General features: G+C 37.8%; 1 protein-coding gene across 24 annotated transcripts in view; it reads right to left on the minus strand.

Annotated features, from left to right (window-relative positions):
• The window catches only part of TSC22D1 (TSC22 domain family member 1), a 313,047-nt gene that overhangs the window by 257,073 nt on the left and 32,144 nt on the right, over positions 1-23,830 (minus strand). For 2 of the 24 annotated variants that reach the window (XR_009461833.1, XR_009461751.1), the window contains 2 exons: positions 8,772-8,945; positions 5,674-7,876 (listed from right to left, as the gene is read on the minus strand). The exons of 10 other annotated variants lie outside the window; for them this stretch is intronic. Coding sequence is in view for 9 of the 14 variants with exons in the window: in XM_059726638.1 (XP_059582621.1) it covers positions 8,772-8,917 (146 nt within the window). In the remaining 5 variants the exon portion in view is untranslated. Of the gene's footprint in view, positions 1-5,673; positions 7,877-8,555; positions 8,746-8,771; positions 8,946-10,550; positions 11,568-17,430; positions 17,538-17,732; positions 17,822-23,451; positions 23,516-23,830 lie in introns of those variants that run through there. 12 more of the 24 variants (XR_002094411.2, XR_009461742.1, XM_059726517.1 and 9 more) reach the window with 10 other exon arrangements.

Genomic DNA, 23,830 nt, shown 5'->3' on the forward strand with positions numbered 1-23,830 from the left:
GTATGTTTAATTAATTGCTTTTGGTACGTTTATACTGTTGTCACTGGTTCCATTTTGTTCTTGCAGGTGGGGTAATAAGTTACCCCATAAGACCAACAATGTCAAACTGCAGGGTAACAAGCTACCCCATGAGAACAACTGTTACAGTTTCATGAGAATGGATGAGGGTTAAACAATCCATGGGGGAACACAGGGAGGGGGGAGGAAAGGAGGGAGGAAGGAAGCCCTCTGAGAATGCTCATAACAAAGTGGTCCAATGCAACCCTGTAACCATTCCTCAAAATAGGAGTATCATGAATGTGACTAGATGGCTACACAGCAGTAAGAAAAAAAGATCAAAGGAGATTTCTCACCAATTACTGCTACTAGTCATGGATTAGAACAGAGCCGTCCAACTTCAAAACAGCCAGGGACCGCACCTATGTGGGCCGTGCCTGCCCCCAAACTGTCACGGGAGCACCCTCCTGCTATGCTTCACAAGCACCCTTCCCCATTGTATTATATCATGCAGGTGCCTCCCATCCTACTCAGGGGGAGGTCCCAGGCTCCCCTGGCCCCACAGACTGCTTCACCACCAGGGGCAGGAGCAAGAGCAAGAAGTGGAAGCCAGAGGAGGGAGGGGGAGTCCAGCAACCCCAGCAGCACCAAGAGAATTGGTGGGAGAAATGATGCCTAGGCAGGAGCCTATGGGTATCAAATTAAACCCTCAGCCCATGGGTCTCAAGTTGGAAAACCCTGAGTTACAGCATGGGTCATTTATCTATTTTATCATTCTACACAGATGCATAAACATGTATATATATGAATACATGCACACAAAGGAAAAACTTCCACACTATGGAATTTTGCACTTCCACACTGGAACATTTGGTTTCATTCCTATGACATCTTTTTCAAAGCACACAAAGTTCCATGTAACCACTAGTAAGGTCAGCAGCAGTTTGGTGTCTGATACCAGGAATGATTTTTTTCTGATCTTTCCAGTCTTTCACTGCAGATAAACACAGTTGCACTGTGCTGTTACATTCTTTGCATAGGTGCTTCATAAAATACTCTTCAGTGGAAATGAAGTCTTGGTTGCTAGCAACAAAATTTAAGAATAATCGGAACGCTCTCCAAAGTAGCGAAGGAAATAACTTATTCTATACAAAATTTAGTAAACAAAAAAACTGTATTAACAGATGAAAATGAAGTACAAAAAAATACCATTATCAGCACATAAGGAGCTAAAAACCGATTTAAAAACATGTTATATGGAACTCTACTCAATATAACTTGAAAAAGAAAAAAAAAGGCTGTTGTGTTCTAAAAACAGTGGTGGGCAAACAAAAGAATTGAGTGTTTTGCAGATGTTAACTATGATTTGAGGTTAAACCATTCAAGACCACCTTTGGTTTAAAAAAAAGGCAACAGTCTAATAACCAAGATCCTTAAACAGGACTGGCATGAAAATAAAGTGGGAAAGCCTATCTAAATTTATAGACTAGAGTTAAAGGGAGCTAGCTCACATATATTCACTTTAGAATAAATAATTCTTTTTTTTTTTTAATTATATACATTATTTTATCTGCCTAAACCTGCAATATAAACAAACACGTGATTGTGAAAAGAGTAACCAGATTTGCTCAGAAAGGGACTCCAAGTATCTTCTTCTGGGAAAAGAGGTTTCATGAAAAGTGACTGCAGTAGATAATCTCAGCTTCACAAGATTTAAAAAGGTAAATTATCTACCATAATCATAATACAGAAATGAGTAATTTTGGCAATAAGAGCAAAAAGTACCTTTACCCATGAAACTGCCTCTTAGATCTTCCCTTTATTTTATAGCGATAACTAAATTATGACCATACTTTTTCCTCTACAAATTTATATTCACAAGCAAATAATTTTGAAAGAAAATTATTCGAAAACAAAATAGACGTTAACTTGAACTTAAACCATTTAAAACATTAATCAACCAACTTCTGGTATGTTATTAAAATGAAAAAAAACCCCACTCCATTGGCAACCATTTTCTCTTATAAAACTTAAACTTCTAACAAAATCTGTTTTCTGGTAATATTTTATAATACATGACACTTGTAAAAAATAGTATGAAAAACCACTTTCTAGCTACTTTGAACTTTTAAAAATTCCTAATTTTAATTCAACTATTAGTTTTTTTAAATCTTTGCTAATAGCTTGAATTTACTATAATCGATTCAACACCAATATCCATGATCTGCTACATATCCAAGGTTTTGTCCAGTCTCTGTCCTCTGGTAGATAGCATAGCTACACATTAGGAAAATTTCAAGCATATGCTAAAGTATCACCTTTATTCAGGAAAACAACACAAAACACGTGCTAGCATTTGTTTGAGTACTCATCTTGCTTTAGTTGGGTCATGCATAGTTTATCTGGATTCACCTGTTTCAGACGTTCATAATTTCATATGCTCATATTACTTACCATTTATTTTCTCAATTTCTCTACTTTCACAATATCCTTTTCAGTAGTACACAACATAACATTACTATTAAAATGTTCTGTAAATATGTAAATTGTATTAAGTTCTTGGCACCAGAAGCCAAGATTTCCTAATGCTAAGCCTGCTATTTTCCCTTCCATTTCAGGCCAAGTACTAAAAAGCATGTCATTTATCAAAAAGCACAGTGAAGTCAGAGAATGACAAACAAGGCCTACTTAGTCTTTCCTCATTCCTTCTATGATTCCATGAAAGTACAGGACTTTCCAACATAAGAGACTATATTCCATGATGTTTTATAATTATGCTCCCTGCCACCAAGCCACAAGAGCTGGACAACATATTTTTATCTTGGTAAAATTACTATTATATACATAAATGAGCTACTGATACACTTCAGTTAATTGTAGAAGATGCTTTCTTCATTGTCTAACCAAGGAATTGGAACTTAAGTTGGTTAAAAATGTACTATACAAACTAAATAACACAGTGACATTTACGTTCAAAGTTTCCTCTTATTTGAACCATGAAATTCAAGTTTGCTAAAAACTAGATGTGCAACCAATACATCAGTCCAGTATCAGATCGGTACTGGTATTAAAAAATTGACTGTATTAGAAATCAGCCTGATGCACCTGATAATTCAGCCGATAAATGCTCCATGCATTGGCGCAGCTGCAGCACAGCACATAGGCAGCAAAGAGCACAACCCGTCATCTTGGAGAGCTGTGTGCAGCTGGTAAGTCTGTTGTGGTAGATGGGGAAGGGGGACAGGGAAGGGAAGGAGTGTGTGGGGCACATCAAGGCCCCCCAGTGAGGGAGTAGGGCTGGAACTGCCCAGCCAGGGTGGGCTTGAGACTGAGGCACTGCTCATCTGGGGGCATGGGGTGGCTCCTGCCACTGGGCACACCCCAGGAGGGTATGGGGGGGCATGTGCCCCCAGATCTGCATGGGGTGAGGCAGGCTGGGTCCGGGGCTGCATGGGGCGCTTCCCAGCAGGGGCTGGGCTGGGCTGCACTTGGGGCAGGTGGCGGCAGTGCTGGGAGGTGGGGTTGAGGGGGCTACAGTGAATTTTGGGATGGCTGCAGCCTCCCCCCCCAGCATCGCTGCCGCCTGCCCCGAGCACAGCCCAACCCAGCCCTCTGCCAGGAAGAACTCAGCACAGCCCTAGCCCACAGTGGCAGCTGCCCCACCACACGCAAATCTGGGGGCACACGCCCAGCCCCCATGTCCTCCCGGGGGTCCTGTGCCCTGCTTAACCCCAACTGGAATACAATCTTTTCTTCTAAAAAATTATGGCCTCAAGAAGAAAAAAGCCTGCTCCAGTACCAGCCCCACTCCCTCCCTGACTGCAGGGGCCTTGATCTGCCCCTCTCCCCCCACCCCCTTTTCCTTCCACCACAACAAACTTACTAGCTGAACACTGCTCTTCAAGCTGCAAGGCTGGTGTCAGAAATCAAACTGGTATTGGCCAATATGCCTCCTTAAAAATCAACTATCAGTACTGGCCCCAAAAATCTCTAGCAGTGCACCCCTACTAAAAACAGCTACCACAACAAAAATGTTCACTTAAACACTACTATACTTCATTCCAACAGAAAGTAAGCATCATTAAACTGAGCTGTTCTCTGGAAAGCAAAGTCCCAAGATATCAAATTTTTATTTACTAACAATAGGTTTGCATTAACACTGTCCCTCTTTTCAGGATTTGTATTCTCTACAAGTCATGTTCTACAATTTAAAACATAACATGACTAGTAGACTGAAAATAACAAAAGTTGAACTTAAGGTTTCAATTAAAGTTGCAATTTCTTAATTTATGATCAAAAGAACAAATGTGTTTCATTATACATTTTAGAAACGTATTTGTTCAAATAATATCTACATGTGGTTAATGTCTCCTTTTCTGGATTATGTTAAAAATTTGGATTACATTACACATTTAAGAACTTGCTTAAATTTAACATACCTTAACATTTGTATAGTATGACAGAAAATGTCTTTGGGATTCAATATTCATTATTTTTCTCTCCACCCCAAGGCTGTCTATTGGTGTAATACAATATACAATCTTCCCTATCACACTGCAACAAGGTCCAACCATGCACTGTTCCTAAAACCATGCACACATACACTTGCTGATGTTCATTTATTTAATAAATAAATAGAAACCATACCCTCAACAAGTGGTCCAACCTTTTCTTCTAAAAAATTATGGCCTCAAGAAGAAGAGCCTTGCTTGACTTAGAGAGGTCAGAGCAAGTTTGTAAATGAGCCATTAACACCATTTGTCTATTGTTCATTTCTGAGATTCTAAGTGAAAAGAAATATGGAAACAGTGTTTTTTTTTTAAACAGTTACTTACAGTAAAACTGATTTTTGGAAAGGAGAAGATCCTCTGCTACATTCCTTTCTCCATAGCATTGATAAAGCATTTCAATACCAGCAAAGATTAGTTCTTGAAGTACCATGTTGACATGCTTTTCTCCTGATTTTCCTGTTCCTTATGAAAAAGTGGCTCCCAAAGCCTCTTATGGAAAAGTTAGAACAAACTGAAAACAGTAGATAGGGAATGGGGAAGTAAATTAAGACCTGACTCTAGAGTTAGACAGCTGGGAGGGAGGGAGGGAGGGGAGGGATAAGAGGGATAGAGGTGCAAAGAAGAGATGTGCCAGTTATGCCATCAGGTCTCCTTGACTGGCTAAAGTGGGAAGGTGGAAGTTACATTTAAACAAGGGGGGGAAGTAGGAATTGAATGGCTCAGAGGTGAGAGTGTCTCATTAAATTTTGCTAAGATTTAAGACTATGAGACACTAGAACAGCAGTTCTCAACTTTTTAGCCTAAAGGCATCTCTCAGAAAATGCCAGTTCCCAACTTACAGTGGTTTCTTGCCTATAGAAAAGTGATACAGCAAATGTTCTTACAAGGATCTCTCAGAATTTTTTTGTCACTTTGGATTCCTATTTTAGATCTCTGAGTTTGCTTGTGAACCATTTATACGTGTTTGCACACCTAATATTGATGGCATACTTTAAAGAATCTCAGGAAATCCCAGGGTGCTGTGGCAACCTGGTTGAGAATCACTGAACTAGAACCATAGAGCAGGGTTTCTTGTACCAGTCCTTTACTTTAGGGATCGTAAGAAGAAGAGTGATCACCTACCCCGAACACATGATAAAATCTGATGCACAATATAAGCAGAAACTGATTGCTTCAATATATTTATTATATTTAATACATAAGAAAGAGACATTACTCTAGAAACAGCAGTCCGGCTGCAGGCTTCAGAGCACTGTAATGTTACCTTACAAAATGCTGGTTTAAAATTAATAGTACATTTTCATTTACAAAAACAGTAACCAGAACATGAATTTTATTAAAGAGAAATATGAACAGTTATTTCAAGTTATTTTTAAGGGTTTATAAACAAAGTAATTTTTTAAAGCTTAGAAATATTTCAATTTAACAATGTCTCTAAAGAGACATTATGATTAAAACAGTTCTCAAAAACCTTTTTATAGTTTGTATGAGATGTGAAAAGCATGCCAGATTACTTTATTGTGTTATGTATAGCAATCCAAGACCCCAATTCTGGATAATACTCCTATTAAGAAAGGGCTTTTAAACAAGCACCTAACTCGCAATAAAAAAGTTCTGCACATATTTAAATGCTTTCCTGAATGCAGCTCTCTTAGTAGCATTAAGAAATGCACATATTTTGGCCTCTCTCTCCTGAGATCAACAAGGTTTAAGCTGGAGATTCCTACAATATGAATTTAAGTCTTGGCAGGGGATTTAGAAAGTCAAATAAAGATGCCTGTAATAAATAAGCTTCTCGAATGATATAATCTAATTTCAAGACACCATCACTGTAAAAAAAATCACTTTCGATTTATACCATGCTGAATCTGCTGGTATGCCACTACTACAGTTTGAAAAACAGAACTTTCTTTAAACCATGAACGTTATTCTTACTGTCCTGTATTTTTTTTTTTTTTTTAAACACACTTGAGGCTCAATTTTCTAAAAAGTAGCAGATTATTAAGCATATTACTGAACAAAACTACAGAAGAGATCAAGCAGAGTAGTGGTTTGATATGTATTCATAGCATTAAAAAGACATTGAAGTCATCTGACAGAGAACCAAATGAGAATGGCTCACTACGTAAGTATGTATTTAAGCCTCATCTGAACAATTATTTTTAGAATATTCTAAGATTGAAATGCATTCCAACATAAATCACAACAGCCATGAAGCAGTAACCCAGAGGCTATGTAAGAGATTTAAGTATGCTGGTAAATTTAATACATATCTAGGCATTAGTTAAAACCAATGTTTCATGGTTAACTGACTTAAGAAATTAAGTTGATCCAAACTAGTTTAATTCCAACTACCAGAAGCAGCTATCAGGAAAACAAAAAAAGTGTTCTTCATCTGTTTGTAAGGTTCCCCCTACCGATAGCTCCAAAATACTTTGAGAAGTCTGAATTTAAAAATATTTTTCTTCACAACTCATTTATTTCTATACTGTTTACTGTTCGGTACTATGGTTCAACGTTTCAGACAACATTTCTTATTTCTCAAAAGATCAAACACTACAGTAAACTGATTTTGAACATAGGATTCCCTCCCAAGTTTGATAGGTACTTTAACTGTACAAAGAACTGTTCTCAAAAACTGTTAAGAATAAGTCACACTAAGTCATTTCTTTCTCCATATTTTTTGGAAATATATTTTGAAAAAGTTTAAATTTAAGCTAAAGCAAAGCAATTAAGCTAGAGCCCAGCTAGAGCCAAATGCTACATTTTTTTAAAAGATTTCAAAATGCACCATACTTCATGTGCTGGTGATCTGACATCCCAGACACAAATCTTTTCTAAGAGCTTCAGGGAAAGCAGGCAGGGAGAAGTAATTATATCTTATTTTTCATAAGTTCTCTTTCCAAATATACTTTGCAATTACAGAAACAGAACTGGAAATGCAAGATGAATGTCTTGAAGTTGTTTGTCTGTGGCACAGTAGATACATATGCTCCTTGAATCTCTCTTATGCAGAGGGCAACTAGGCCTAACTTCACACAGATGAAGATTCACTCATAACAATAGAGCTGAAGGCTTGCACATTTTGATATGTTCACTTAAATCCAACCCACACATCTCAAAGTCAGATCAAACCTAAACAGTGTTCACAGAGAAGAGCTCTGGAAAACTAGAATACATTTCTAAATGAATACATATTTTCTAAAAAAAAAAAATCATCTGGATTTCTATTCATAAGATGGTCAAATATTTTAGCTCTAGAGCAGTCTTACAGGATCTCATTTTTATAAAGGGTGTCAAAAAAGACCAATATCCAAGAATAATCTCTTCTACCATTTTAGACCGCCTCTTCACTGAAGGCTCACAACCTAGAGCAAAGGTTGAAACAATCAGGAATTAATTTGGAGGAAAAAACTGAGGAGGGCAGAGAGCTCAGGATCCACCTAGGCAGCTACTAATGCAACATAGTTCCAAAGTAACCTTTGTGTATTCAGTACTGGCAGCTGTACTAGCCCATACAACAACTACCAAGAGACACTCAGAATAATGTCTGCCTCAAGTGATATAAGTAGCGGCAGGAAGGTCTCCCAATAGGCTACTATGGCATGATATGAAGTGCGGAAGGTAAAGCAAACCTGAGCCAAGTACACTTTAAATGGCTGTCTGGGCCATAATGGTAGCTACCTGGATGGGTTAGCAGCATATTCCCTTCTATTAAGGAAAGTCTTACCCCTAGGAATCCACTCATACAGGTAGTTAAAGCAGTAGGAATTACTAAACCCAGCAATATAAACTTTAACATGTCATAAATTTCCAACTAATCAACATTTCTGTTCAGAGATGGTCACAGTCATTTTGGAGGCACAGAGGAAATACTGTAGGAGACCTGGTACTACAGAGCTCACCAAGGATATTAGGCATGGAGATAAGATGAAAATGTCCCCCCCAAGGAGTCAGCTTTCCAAAATACAGCAAAGTGGGTGGGGGGAAAGAAATGTCTTCCCTATATTCACAGAAACAGAGGGGAAGGGGAGGAAACACCCTCACCCAAACAGAAGTCAGGAGCTCTTTTTCTCTTGGTTGAGAGAGATGGGACATAAAGGAGCAGGCAAATTCACCTTCTTCATAATGGATGGTAGGACAAGGAGTATCCCCTGGGTGGGCCCAACCTATGACACTAATGTCAGCTTTAAACAAACAAACAAACAAACAAACAAACAAACAAACAAACAAACAAACAAACAAACAAACAAACAAACAAACCACTTAAGCATTTGCTCAAGGGAAAGAAGCAGCAAGTCGTGGAAGCAGATCCATCCAAGAGGAAACTGTATTTTGATTCTCCAACCTGGAGCTTCTGTTTTGAGATTCACTCCTGATATTTCTTGGATTCTCTCTCGGCCTTCCATTGTCTCTTCCCTTTACCTTTCAGGGCAGCTGGAAAAAGAATGAAGCAGCAGACTGAGGCATGGATGCCACATTTCCAGAACAAGAAGGCAGAAACACTTGAGATGAAGTAGTGCTAGAGTGAATACCTTCATAAGTACCTTTACCTTCTTACTTCCTGTTAGGTTGAGATACACACTTACAGACTCATTTTAGTATGACGGTGGCTAGACATGCAGATTTTGATCTTGATTTGATGCAGCAAAAGTGGCTGAACTTCAAAATTATTTTGAAAACCACCATCCATAAGTTAAGAACAATGTGTTTTTTTTTTCCTCCCCAGAAGGAGGCATTCAAGCTTGTTGCACATTTAATGATCTGAAAAGTTTCAAACATATTTAAAAAAAAATTGTGAACTGGAACATTCAACATTTCTCCTCCTGTTTTCTGACAAGCTCCAGTTACCAGCAATTTAAAACAGAGGTTTCGAGTATAAGGGCTATTTAGCCACAACCACCATCTATACTATGGCAATGGAATAAACAGTTACCTCAACAGGTTCACGCAAAAATGAAGTAATTGGACATAAAAAGGTATCTGTACTTACCTTAAAAAAAGAAAAGAAAGAAAAATGTCCTTTATTTAAATGAAGTCCCTCCCCCTGCTCCCACTCCTCAGTAGAAGAAATCCACAGATCCATCAGTAAAGGCCTCTTTGCAGAATCAGACCCATCAATCTTTGCCAGAAAGGCAATCCCCTTCTGAAACACCTTCAATTAACTGGGATCCTTCCAATATCCACATCCAACATGGCTGGAGAACACAAGAACACGCGTCTTTATTATTGCATCTGTTAAACCAGTTTTCTTTTGCATGGTGAATTGGATCACTGGACCTTTACTAAAGCAAACGTGCACGACAGTTCTTATTCATCAAAACAATGATATATGTAGGACTTAAACAGTGATATTTTAAATGATTACTGTACAGATGGGTTATGAAGAATGAGGTGAGGTGCATTAATAGTTAAGTCTGCTTTTGTTCACAGAAGGTTTGTCCACTTGCAATATTCTATGGCTAAAACCAACATTGGCTGATGACCTTAAATTTGGAAGCTGATATATCTATTTCCCTCTGATGCACATCCTACCAAGGTTCTGCTTAATGCCCTCTATAAGAGTATGCTCTGATGGCTGGTAGGAATTACATTTTTTGCTTTATTTACTTTGAATATACTGCACTGAATTCATCTTTGGGAACTGATTTGGGTATTTTTTTGCCTTTAAATAAAAGAGCAGTAATAACTGACACTATCTTCAAAGCACAGAATTTGTGTCACCTATGCATCCCAGATATGTTTGGCATCTCCAAGGTGAGCCAAGGAAATATTTCTGCTTTGAGAGACTGAGATGGCTTTGTGGAACATGCTCTGGGCTCTGTAGCAAGAACTCAAACTCAATTTAGAACAGGTCCCTCCTGTTAGAAATTCCATTAAGAGACAGAAGATGAGAAATTTTCTTCCCTAGGTATTGAAACAGGTAACAATTAAAAGGCATGAAAGGATTCACCTGAGATCTTGAAGTACATGAACAGCAAGTTGATTCTTTTATTTATTTATTTATTTATTTATTTATTTTTATATATATATATATATATATATATATATATATATATATATATATATAAATAAATAAATAAATAAATAAATAAATAAAAATGGCAGATTTAACTTCCTTCTCCATTCAGTTCATCCTAGGAAACTCTGGTGAAATCTTTTCCATTTAATGTTTAATAAGTTGCTTAATAGTTTAACTTAATAGTTTGCTTTGTTGCTTTCCTTTGATTGTTCACATATAAATATATTTATAAGAGCATGATTTTCTATGGATGATTTTGAAACCCTCTGGTAAAAAACAAAAACCTTATTTCAATTTTCTTATTACTTTTTTGGTTCAAGTGGGCAATTGCTCCACTTCCTCCCAGGAAGACATCGGTCTGTTCTCATGCTTTTTATCTTTCCACAACAGTTTCTAAATTGCACATGTCTATCTTGAGAACTCTGAGGAATACAAAAAAGGCACTTGTGTTTTATTTTTGGGTTTTTTTCCTCTTATAGCAACCAAAATCTTTGATAGAACTGCTCCTCTGGTTGGGTTCCAATGCACAGATCTTTTAGGGCTAGAGATGGATAAATTCTTCTGCATCTTTTGGCAGGAAAGCGTCTTATTTTCCTTGCTTCTGTTTTTTTCTGATTTGGAGATGGAGGAGAAAAAGAATCTGATGTACCTGAATCCCCCTTGTGAAAATCTTACGGGGATTCTGCTCTTTCCTTAGGGTATGAACCTATACAGCAAGTGTTTTCTTGCCTCAATTTGATCATTTTTGCGAGGTTAACTTTGATTACTGGAATAGGGCTTCTGGGCTGGGTTGTATACAGATCTGAAAGATGATTCTCATGTATTCATTGCGCAGAGAGTTTGCAGTTTCACATGGCAGAGGGAGAAAATTCTGGTTGGGTACCAAGACAGCCAGGTTTAGAAAGCGGACTGATGGGATTAGCCATTACTAGTCTGGTGTATTGGCTGTGCTACATGCTGGTCATCTTTCTGCAACCGCGGCTCTGTTCAGAACCCAGCAAGAGAGGACACAGTGTAAACACTGTGGAATATCCTGTCTGAAAAATAAGCAAAAATCCACATTCATGTGTTTGATAAACAAAGGGCAGCATAAGCAGCAATACTTCCCTTTTCCTTTCTTTGTCTACCAATTTGCCATGGTGACAATTACATAAAAGTGCACACATACTATATCTTAGTGAAAGAATGTGCAACCAAAACCTGATGCCATATAATATGCAGTTATACTGTATTTTTGACAGTCTTCTTATTCAGATTAAGAATAAATTCTAGTTATTTCAGTTAATAAAAAATAATACTGATAACATAGGCAAGAAAGAGGCACAAGCCAGCTGCAGACCCAGAAGTGAACAGGCTGGTTTCTACAGAAGGAAAGATTTTTGCCCTGCTGTGATCGACAGATCTAGTTCTACTTCCAGGATTATTAGAAGCCAAAAACCCAACACAGGATCTGTGGACCCATGAACAGCTGAAGCAAGCTGTTACTAAGTATGCAATAGGATAGCAAGAGTAAATACTAAAGAAATAAACTTGTTCTGAAAATTCACGCCAATATGACGCATACAATAACTGTCAAAAATGTCAACAATGCATGTTAGAATGATTGTTTCTCACAGAGTTCCACCCATAAATGACACTACTTTTGTGGAAATAAATGAATATTTGTCTTTTTTCTTTGAAGATTATATAGTTGCACAATACAGCTGCTACAGCTAATAGGTAACTACTGGAAATGCTAACAGACTATTTTGAAGATTTTATAACACAGCTATATAAAACTTGCTTAGGGCTAGACTTGGCATAAAATGTCTTGTGGTAGCGATTTACTTTCTTGCAAACCAAATCTGGTCTAACTCATATATACAGGGAATCAATGGCAGACGCTGCTTTTTTTCCCTAGGCAATTCATATATACAGACAGATATGTTTGTATGTGTATTTTTATATACATGCAGAATATGTATCTATATTGCATATATAAATATGTAGATATAGGAACATCTATTTTATATATTTATAATATATCCACATATAATCTGTATGTATTCAATATATGCACTCATGTACATACATATAAAGATAATACATACATATAAAAATATAAAATATAATATTGTCAAGACAGTCTTAAGCCAGGGCTCAGCAACCTACGCCCCACTGGCTGAACTTGGCCCAAAGAACCTGTGGACATGGAGTTTCAGAGGCATTTGGCTCTGAGCACTCTCCCCAAGCCACCACAGGGAAGAGCACTAGCTGTGGGATGGCTCCCCACATGCCACCACAGGAACAACTGGCAGCAGTTGAGTTCTAGCACCTGACCATTTCTGACCCAGGGTGAGTCAACCCAGCCTGTAGCTGGAAGATTGCTCACCCCTGATCTAAACTCTTCATACAATTCCATGTTCTGAGACTGCGACATACAGCCTTATACAAGCAGAACCTGAACTCCTAAATAAACTGCTCCTACCACCTAAGTACTATTTGTACTCTCATCCCCTTCATGCTTGTGGTTTCACTTTTGTTATTGTTGGAAGGCTCAAACAAGTTTGGGCAGTGGAATATGAACAATGGGATTTACAATGAGATCTGGAGTTGGCTATGCTTGGCTGACTTAAATTTTCTCTTGCAAAGAATTTGAAAAGGGATAAGATTTTTCAGAAGTGCTTAAGTGACACAGGTGCTCTCTTGTTTTCAAGACTTAACTTAGTCACTTTAGAGCTTTATCCCAGTTAGAAAAATCATCCTCCTGTTCTTTAAAATGCAACATCAGGTCTTAATAGCCTGATGATCTTGACTGAGTTTGGGATCTTTGTGGGTTAATGCATCAAGTAGCCTGGTCTCAGACGTCTGTTCCAGAACTTCAAGTGTGATAAGAGGTCTGAACTGATCTGAAAAGTGACCAGGAGAATAAAACTATATGTGGAACAAGAGATTCTCAACATCACGTTTTCACCCAAGAGGAAAGATACTGCACGCAGAGTAAGTTAAATAAAAAAGAGTTTGCGTTTTTCCTCCTATTTCACACTATAATGCAATTGTGGGCTTCATTGGCTCAGGTAGGTAATAAAATTCGTTCCGCATAACTCTACTGAAATTATACCTGGAAAATATTGTCACTGGTTTAGGATAGATACACTGTTACTGGAAAGGAGTCGATCAGACAGAAATTAAGGACCAACTTTATAAACATTAACTAGAGCAAGTAATACCTGAAAATATATTTAAAATTAGGGAGTCCTTATCTAAGTCACGGCTGAGAGAATGAGACAATTTAAAAGTATATGAAGACAATAAAGCTCAAAGAAGGGGGAGGAATCAGCAGAACAAAGAGGTTAAACACGGAGGCATGGGATTAAGTTTAAAAGGAAAATTTAGTTCCTCTCAAGGGAAATATTCTGATAATGAAATCCTACGGACTGTGAAAGAGACATGCCAGAGTAGAGGTAAATGCCCAACTACTATTAGGACTCGTAGTAGAGATGATATCTTGTATTATACCAACAAGATTTTTGCAAAAAAATGTCTTTAATTGCAAGCTTTTGAGCACAAACACCCTTCATCAGACACTGGAGAAGTGATTGTAAAAGTTCTCCAGGGTAGAAATGAAAGTCCTTATATTTCATAGGATTTCACAGAGGAGTCAATAGATGGAAAACTCCTCTGGGCAGTCCGTTCACAGCTGGTATGAAGCCTCTCACCACTATGTGAGGTTCCGTGATGAACACTACCCCTGCCCGCCCCACATGCGCGCGTGCACACACCGCGCCCCTGCCTGCCCCACGCACACACATACGCACAGCGCCTCACCCACCCATGCGCCACGCACGCCCACACTCTTTGCCCCTGCCTGAGTGTGTGCACACACCCATACCAGTGGGGCCCTGGGCTTCCCGGTCTGGCCATGCAGCTGGGAGCCACGTGGTACTGAAGCAGGGTGGGGGCTCAAAGCAGGGAAATGGCTGGGGGTGGGCAGAGCTGGGCTCCTGCTTACTGCTGCCAGCTCCCCCTGGGTCCTACTGCCCTCGGCCCATGTCATCTTTGACAGGCAGCCAGGAACCCATAAATATTTTATTAATTTTTTATGGGGTCCTGCAGGCCAATAGAATAGCCAGCCCACGGGCCATATTTTGCCCGCCCCTGCTCTAGATCAATACGGCTACAACCTGGATACCCAACTACTATTAAGTATTTAAAATATTCTGGAAAAGAGTGCAAGAACTGTATTGTAGGGATAAATACAAGTTAACAAGGAATGGACTACATAACCAAGGAATCTGCTCTCTCATTACTGCTCCAGAACTAGTGCTTAAATGCACATACTGCCCTCAGTTTTTCAGATAGTTAAGGCACCAGTGATTCCTGAGCTACTTTGCTGGTTGGTTTCCTCATATGAATTTAAGTGGGGAAGGGGGAAGCAAAGCAAGCAATACTGTGAATTGATTTTAAAAGATCAATATCAAACAGCCTGCCATTAATAGAATCCAGCCAGCAGTACAGCCCACCAGAATGCTAGGAATGTCAATTTCTAGTTTTTATAAAAGCCTTTGTTCTTATACATTTTGGTCTGAACAATCATTAAGCCCCCCCTTTCCAGCAAGGCTCTGGTACCACCCACTGTGAAAAGCTGCTATCACAGTGATATGAACCATACTGGATTAAAACATTTGATTTAGATAGATGAAGGCCAATTCAGACCAATACGGTTTCTAATTCACAGATGACCTCCATCCCTTAGTTGGTGGATTCACATAAAGCCAAGAAACTCTTCCTGACCTACAGTACCAAGGATCTCTGAAATTAAGACTTTTTGTTGTTGTTGTTTTCCATTTTAAACAGAAGTCATATTAGTGCACATTTAAGTTATGCTACTAACACCACTTTAAAGTCAAAGCCACACACATAAGAGGGGGAAAAGAATAATCTATGCTTCCATGCCATTTCTCATTATAACAAATAATGTCTTTCATGAAAGCTGTGCATAAAGTGTTGAAATGTTTTTTATATTTTTGGCCTGTTTCATGGATACCAATTACTTCATATAATGGTTTTATAACAGCATCTTTAAAAACGTTTGTTTAAATAGGTAAGCATATTTTAAACACTATAAGAATTCTAGAAGAGTAGAATTCCCTTGTTTCCATCAGCTTTTATATGCCAAGTGTAGCATAGAGCAAACTTTTATAGCCTAGTTAAAACACATTTTTAAAGTAAGATGAATAGATTTTAGTGGCTCTAATATGATTCCACTAAAAAGAAAGGCCTTCTTCTCAATTATAAGGAAATTATATACCTAAAAAAAGAGTATTTGAACTGATGAGAAGACACCACTATCTTTCAAACAAAAAACAGTTTTACTTTTTCTTCCCTTTCTCCCTCTGTGCTTTTTTTCTCTTTTAAGGAGCTAATTTTTAGAGAAAGTTACAAGACCATGATTAAGTATGTCATAGTATCCTGAATTTATTTCAAATCATTACCTAGAGCTTGCCATTCCTTTAAACTAGCAAAGAGTTCTACTTTTTTTCAATATTCAGCATCAGGTTTGATAATTATTTAATTCAGTTATACCTGCAGTTAGCTTATGTACAGTTATATACATTTTTTACACTGTTTCCCACTCAATTCCTAGAATTCCCTCATATTTCCTACACTTCTCTAGCATCTTTCAACCAGTTTGAATTCTGCTTGTGTCAGTTTCCAGTTTTCTATGCTACAGATGAGCAGTGTTAAGGATAAACACTCCAAGACTGCTTGACAACCACTCCAAAAGATGCTACCCACATTTTTTCAAACTGAATTTCACAGGTGACAACTTTATAGGCTTTTCTCCTTAAGTATTTGGATCTTGTCTTCTTTTCCATGACTTTCCTCTGATGTTTGTAATCTCTAGGGAACTCAAATACAGCAGAAGGTAAAGAAAGTTTTGATCCCTTGCATACAGTAATCCTATTCTCAGTAAGCGTGTATCCCTGCCATTAATGCCAAATCAAGAGTAATACACATGCGTTGAAAAGAGAAATATATTAAATGACTAGCACAAAAACACAAAGCTGAAAAAAAATGAAAGTGTAGTTCTACTCTGAAAAAGACCCCAAAAGTAGGGTTGTAGGTTTCAGCATCAGTATCCATACGAAACGAACTCAATTTTCAAATTAAAAGATAGTTACCTTATTTTCAGCCTTGTAAGAATCAAAGTGCATTATCTGCTACCTTCATGAGCAAATACAGGTTCTAAGACCACAACAGGTCCTCGTGTACACAAAACTGGAATTTAATCTTACTGTATAACTGATGCTTCCATAAGTAATATTGGTAAAAAGAATAAAAAATAGCAAATGCTTGTTGTCTACCATGTGATGGCTATATACAATGAAATGAATGACTGAAGGCCCTGGCCTTTGCAAAGGCTTATCCACACTGTATGAATTGTGTGATCAGGACACAGTTCTACAGAATAAAAGGCTACACTATTATACAAGTATCTTTCAAAGTACAGTTGCACTGGAAAACTTTTATTATTTTATTCTGCCTTTCCCAGCATGTGTTAACAGCATATGAAATTTGTCCAGCCTAGTTCCAAGCTGTATTCAGCTGTTCTTAAAATAATTCTACAGTTGTTCTGAATTAGCCATTTTTTTTCTTTAGAAAGTTCTTTGGTTTTGTTTCCTTCTTGAACTATCCCTGAAAATCTACTAATATTTTAGTCTCAGGAATGAAACATCCATGTATATTTCTCCTAGACCATATTGAGGTTCTCTCGTGAGAATTATTATTAGGAAAGGTTAAAATAAATTGATTAAGGTGGGGGCTATTCCCAATTTTTTTGTTCACTTCATTTTAAATAAAACTGTTTTCTGTTCCCAGTTGTCCTGTATCTGTTCTCCATGCAAGTATTTCACCTACCTGCTTTGAACAGTGAGACCTCCCAGCTTTTGCACTAGACATAATTAACTTTGGTAATGCCTCTTCCCAGGCATACTAGTACAATGTTAGACTCTGTCCTTCTGTATCTGTTAAAATATTAGCATGCGTTTTAGGATGCTTATAAAAATGTTAAAGCTACATAAAAGCAAAATAAATACAAATATGTACACGCGTCTATTCCTAGCCTATACTTTTTATTTTGGTATAAATACAAAATATTGGAAAGCAATAACATTTGCACCAAAATTTAAAAAGAGAGAGAAAGAAAAAAAAAAACTTACCCCACTGACTCATCTGTGTTGAAGAACGATTAACCATATCTTAGTTTTGTCTCTCTCACAGGGCCCCCTCCATTTGAGTCAAGCCTTGACTGACAAAAATGAACATGGTCTAGGGCAGATAAGAGTAACTTCCCACTTGATGAAAAAAAAAAGCATCCTTCCCCCCAATCAAGCATGCAACCAATGAATTACCAGCCCTCTTGAATCACAAACACCCTTTATTTCTTTTGAACATTTCTCTGCATGATTACTACATATTACATGCACAGACTTTTTAACTGAATTTCTGAAAACTATTCCTCCCAGAAATCCTCTTTAGCATTTCAGATTACAATTATTCCTGCATTAAAAAAAGATTAAATGACAAGCCAATATTTCTTCGCAATACACATTTACACTTGTTTACAGAAAATCCTCTGAAGAGTCTAAAAATTACCATTAGCTCCACTGCACTCCCAAGCCCTCACTGCATTTATTATTTTAGAGACAGCTAAGAGTTAGAAGACTAGCAAATTTCTTTCCACTCCACTTTTACCCTTTAAGGTAGATTTTAAAAATTAAAATTGCAGTTTTGTTTTAATTGAGAGTCTTACATTAAATAAACAAATTAAGAAAAAAAATATCCTGCATCAAAACTAGGACCATATAAAACTTAAATTGGCAGGCAACATACAGCTAAGGTCTATATTTTCTACTTAATAGCTTCTTATCACTAAAATAAAAATGAAAGCAGCAAAAACAGTGCAGGAAACAGCATGGACATCCCAGTCCAAGGATGAAGTTTAAACTGCCCCAGTTTAGCTTTCACTTACCAGCAGGATGGGAGCAAACACTCAAGTGAATTACATAGCCAGAAAAACCCTCCCCCCTTTTAATTTAGTATGAGTTCTGCACAGAGAGGATTTAAATCATCTCAACATATACTTTTTCTTTTGAATTGAAAATATAAAGGGCCCTTGATATCTGTACTGAAGTGTTACCCACCACCAAAGAAGGAAAGCATGAAAGTCTAACACATGTGATGATTTAAGCTCAAGAAATCTAGCTAACTTAAGGGAAATTGCATTACGGATACTTAATGAAACAAAACCAAATCTCCAAGGTTATGCTCCAAGGCTGTAAAGTCAAACTATGTTTTATATTATGTAAGCCTTACTTGAGAATGCTTCTGTAACTTTTTTTTAAGCTAGTGTTACTCTACCAAGTAGCTGTTTGCTCAAAGTTGTGAGTGATTCTAAATTATAGTTAGCTATCTGCTTGAATTAAATCCCTTAAATATTTTGCCAGTTAAAACTATACAGTTACATTTGTTTCCTAAGAATTCTATTAGCAATATGCACTTTATGTTTTTTCCTCAATATATTTTCACTATACCATTAAGCCAAACATTTTTTCTTTATATAGGATAGGCAGCCTCATAGTTGCCATAGTTCCAAGTAGTATACCTAACTATAAAATCCTACTTTTATTAGAAATCAAAATTAGGAAACAAGGGTTCCTCTCCCTTATTTGGAGAATGTAAGAGAAGGGACTTTGTTTATCTCTCTTAAAACAAAACGTTCAAGTACACATGCTACCTGTAAGATGCAGCACATAATTTAAGGTTGGTGCTTTATTGGGCATTGGATACTTATAATAAGCTCTGTGGGAGCAAACCTGTACATCCAGGTACAATTCATCGAAAAAAAATCTGTGGTATTCTGCATGGTTGCACAGATCTGCCTACATGAATCCACCGGCACAAAACTAGAGACTAATTTATGCATAAGTGAATGTGTATGATATATTACACAATCTCTCTCACTCACACACACACACACACACACACACACACACACACACACACACCCCCCCCCGGAATGGTTGAAAACTGAAATAGGGGATAAGCAGCTTGGGAAATTCCAACCCATCACACCTTTTTGAAGGGTGAAGAAGGGAGTCATAGCAACTACAGTACTAAAGGGTACCAATAATCCTCATTTCAAATCTATTCAATACAAAGAGAAGGTATACTATAAACTTTAAGTAGAATAATAATTTCAGCTTGTTATAAAACAAAAATATATTTTTCCTATCACTGGTATGTTCTCCGCTAAGATGCAACTATAAAACTTTGCAATCTTTTATGTCAAATTAAATCTCAAAGCCTCAACAAAATTCTTCAATATCTTGCCAAAGTGGTGTGATAGCATATTTAAAACTCAATAATGGGAAACAAATAACAAATTTGTAGAAATTAAAGAATACTTATTGCTACCCTTTCCTTTATTTGCTCCCAAACCTTTGAATAATTTGCTACATTTGCACACAGGCATTTGCCACTTATTAAAAGCAACTACTATGAAAAAGAAAAGGGGGACCAGAAACTTTAATGAAAAAATGCTAACTGCTTCCCTTGAAGTAATAGCATTTCTCCATTCATTCAAACCAGGGACCGGGAGTTTAGCAAAGTAAGAATAACTAAGAAAAAGTAAAATAGAAACCATAACTCAAATCATTTAACATTTTCTGAAGTGGAAGTCTCAAACCAAGGTACTATAAAACGACTGCTTATGCACATACCCCTAAGATACACAGCAACAAACTATCATAAGCTATAAATGTATAAATCCAAAAACCTATACTGTACTCATTTTCACAAAATGAACTGTTAATTATAATTTTAATACAAGTTGTTAATCCCTTTAAAATTGCTTTTCAGTTTGAAAGGACTACTACTGACAATTTGAAAGTTTACGGAACACAGAGTAAGCCCAGCACCTATCTACAATTTAAAATAAAGATCATCTTTCTATTCATAGTAAACACACTAAATGCTGTGAGAAGGGGAGTGTTTTGTTTTTCAAAGGGATAGAACAGTGGTTCCCAACACTGAGGTTACAGCGATAAAAAAGACAAAGCGGGAAATCACTGGTTCCCCTTACAGGCTGGCAGAGTTCCAGCCTGCCAGGGCTGCTTGGGGCTGAATGGAAATCAGGCAGGGGGTGCCACATGCATGTGGAGGGGGCACAAGCTCCCTCTAGTAAGGGGGGGGGGAATGCACCAGATTGAGGCCCCCACAGGGAGGCTAGTTCAGGGGGTGGGAAGGGGGCTGGCTCCCCACTGCTGCACATGCTCCTGGGGAAGGAGGCATGGAGGGGCACACGCTGCCCAGGTATGTGCATGGGGCAGGGGCAGATGCTGGCAGGCCACTGCAGACTCAGGACTCCCTGCCCTGCTGCCCTCTCCTGGGGGCCTCTGCAGCAGAGCAGGGTAGGGAAACTCAATGCTGCTGCCAGGTGCCCCACACCACCATGGCGAGACACCCCTGCTTACCCAGCAGCACCGGGGGGGGGGGGGCGCACAACTCTGCGCCACCCACTCACCCACAGACTGTACATGTGTGCATATAAAATCTTTAATTTATTAATTACACGTATAAAGATGTCTAATAATTACATGCATACAGAGGTCTAACCATGTTGCAGGGGTTTAGGTTGTAGCCGTGTTGGTCTAAGGATATAGGCAGACAAGGTTCCTTGGGTGAATTTGATATCTTTTATTAGACCAACCCAAATGGTTGGAGAATAGTTATTAAGCAAGCTTTCGGGTTCAAAAACTCTTCGTCAGGCTAAGAAAGCTGCAGCTAGGATACTAGAGATCAGGGACTAAACATAGACATTGGATTTTTGATACATTACAATCTGCCTGGCAACTGACTCCCCAGCCCAGTCCCTGGCTTGTTTACTTTTCATTCCATCCAGGAAGAGCACGCAGCAACTGCTGCAGCTTCCTTAGCCTGACGAAGGGTTTTTGAACCCGAAAGCTTGCTTAATAACTATTCTGCAACCATTTGGGTTGGTCTAATAAAAAGATATCAAATTCACCCAAGGAACCTTGTCTGCCTACAGAGGTCTAAGAAACTTGAATTATAAGGATACTATTTAAGTTCAAAGACTATTGCTATTCTCACTATTTTGACCATTATTTTGTAAACTATGATTTAACTCATGAGTTCCTTTATACACACTGACATCTGCTTCAAATGCCCTCCTATTTACTAGATATTTAAAAACTCTACTCTGGCCTCATATTATAGTGATTACCTATGCAAATATTAATTTTAAGCAAAGACTGCTATGCTTGCCAAGTGAATTACTTTGGCATCTTCATTTGTCAGTTTCAATGATATATCAACTGAAAACAGTTCTTCACTAATATTTTGTTTTCTTACTTTAGATTCTGTTGAATGGGCTTTGGGGATGTTGCAATTGAAAAGGTATCTAGAAAATTATTACTACAATAAAATAGAAAGGGACCCTCCTACCTGAGGAACATGCTTCTGATTTTGAAAATGCAGTTTCTTTAGATGCTCAAATACTACCTAATTAACTAAGCTTAATAGTCCTAGCTAGGAATATTCATATTTTTAAAAGTTATACAAGCTTTAAGGAACTAGATTAACAAGATTAACAAGGTTTAAATGGTTAAAGCAGTGGACTCTTCAAAAAAAAACCCAAAAAACTTTATAATCTTCAAAACTATAATCCAGACACCATATACCAAGTACTGTCATAATGAAACTTTGAGCTATGGTACAAGTTGAATTAGCGTAATTTACAAAAACATCTGCAAAAGCAAATATTGTTTTTGAACTCTGACAATATACTTGAACATGTCAAGCACTTTATTAACAAATGAGAAGAAAGCGCTTATGATGGAATTAAATCTTTCTGTAAGCATTTTCCTCCAAAATCAGTGTTTTCTTGTTTGTCTCCTTCCCCTCTGCCCTTCTACATTAGGGGAGACCAAAAGAAGAGGGGAGGGGGAAGCACAAGGAAGCACAAGTTTCCAGCCATCATTTTAGAAATGCCTTGCCTTTTAAATGGCAGAATATTCTGGGTTCCCAGTTGGAGAAGTAGGCTGTCTCCCACTGATGCACTCAAAATTAGCTACCGTTTCGGAGAACTTGAGCCCAGGGAAACCTCTGCTAAAACAAAAACCATCTAAGAGGGATCATAAAACAGACAGGAATAACGCAAAGTTATGAGTAAACATGTAGTTATGATGAAATGACACATCACAGGCAAAGACAATTGCAATAAGCACACAAATAACTGACATTAAAAAAAGGAACTTCATCTAGGAAAAGATGTTAGCTGAAAGGACTTTAGAGGAAGAAACACTAATGCCTTCTGCTATACAAAAGCAGAAAGGGAACATGAGCCTTTTGTGTTTACCCAAGATACAAGTTCAGAGGAATCCTGTGAAGTCAAAAGAATATTGACTTTCATAAACACTGGATCCAAAAAGTACTTTTGCTACAGAGAAACCAATCAATCAGCTTATCCAAAAGGAGCTGAAACAGACTTATTCGTGTCAGAAATTTTATCAATTAGAAACCCTTCTGCTAGGAGTCAGCCAAACTCCAATTTAAAATGCAAATTTTGGGCTAAACTCTCCCCCTTATTAATAACGCACCTCAGGAAGAAGGGATAGTGGTTATAGCCATGTTGGTCTAAAAGTACAAGCAGTCAGTGTGCTAAAGGCAATAGCCTTTATTAAACCAAACAGAGTTGGGAAAAAAAAAAAAATTCTGTGAGGTACGTATTTCTTTGAGGTAAATAGACTGTTCCAACTTTTATCCAGGCCTAATTTGCATAAAAATAAAAACTTTTCCAACCAGAAGAATTTAAACCACTCCCCAGCTCTCTTGTGAAATATGAATTTTAATTCCTACCTGGGAGAAATTTCACAATCTTCGCATTCTGCTTTGCCTGAGGAAGGGTGTGTGCGCCCCAAACCTGGCAAATAAAGAAACTTTGTTTTGCAACTGTCTAGTTGGTCTAATAAAAAAATATCACCTCAGGAATGAGAAACTTCTTGAAAAATCAAGTGCTCTGGGCTGATCAACTAAATAGAAATGGTGCACTCTCCGGTTTCCAATGCATGCAAGTGTTATTTCACAAACAGTCGCCATGAACCTTTCATTAGTCTACTTTTTAATGAAGGAAAGCTGGCTTCCCAAAACGAGGATTAACTGAAGACCCTGAGAATCTGATCAAGGGGCAATCTGACAGCAGGAGACACAGAAGAGACAGTGCGCAAGCTGACCTAAA

Source organism: Alligator mississippiensis, chromosome 1 (genome assembly GCF_030867095.1).
Source record: "Alligator mississippiensis isolate rAllMis1 chromosome 1, rAllMis1, whole genome shotgun sequence".
Classification (NCBI taxonomy): domain Eukaryota; kingdom Metazoa; phylum Chordata; order Crocodylia; family Alligatoridae; genus Alligator; species Alligator mississippiensis.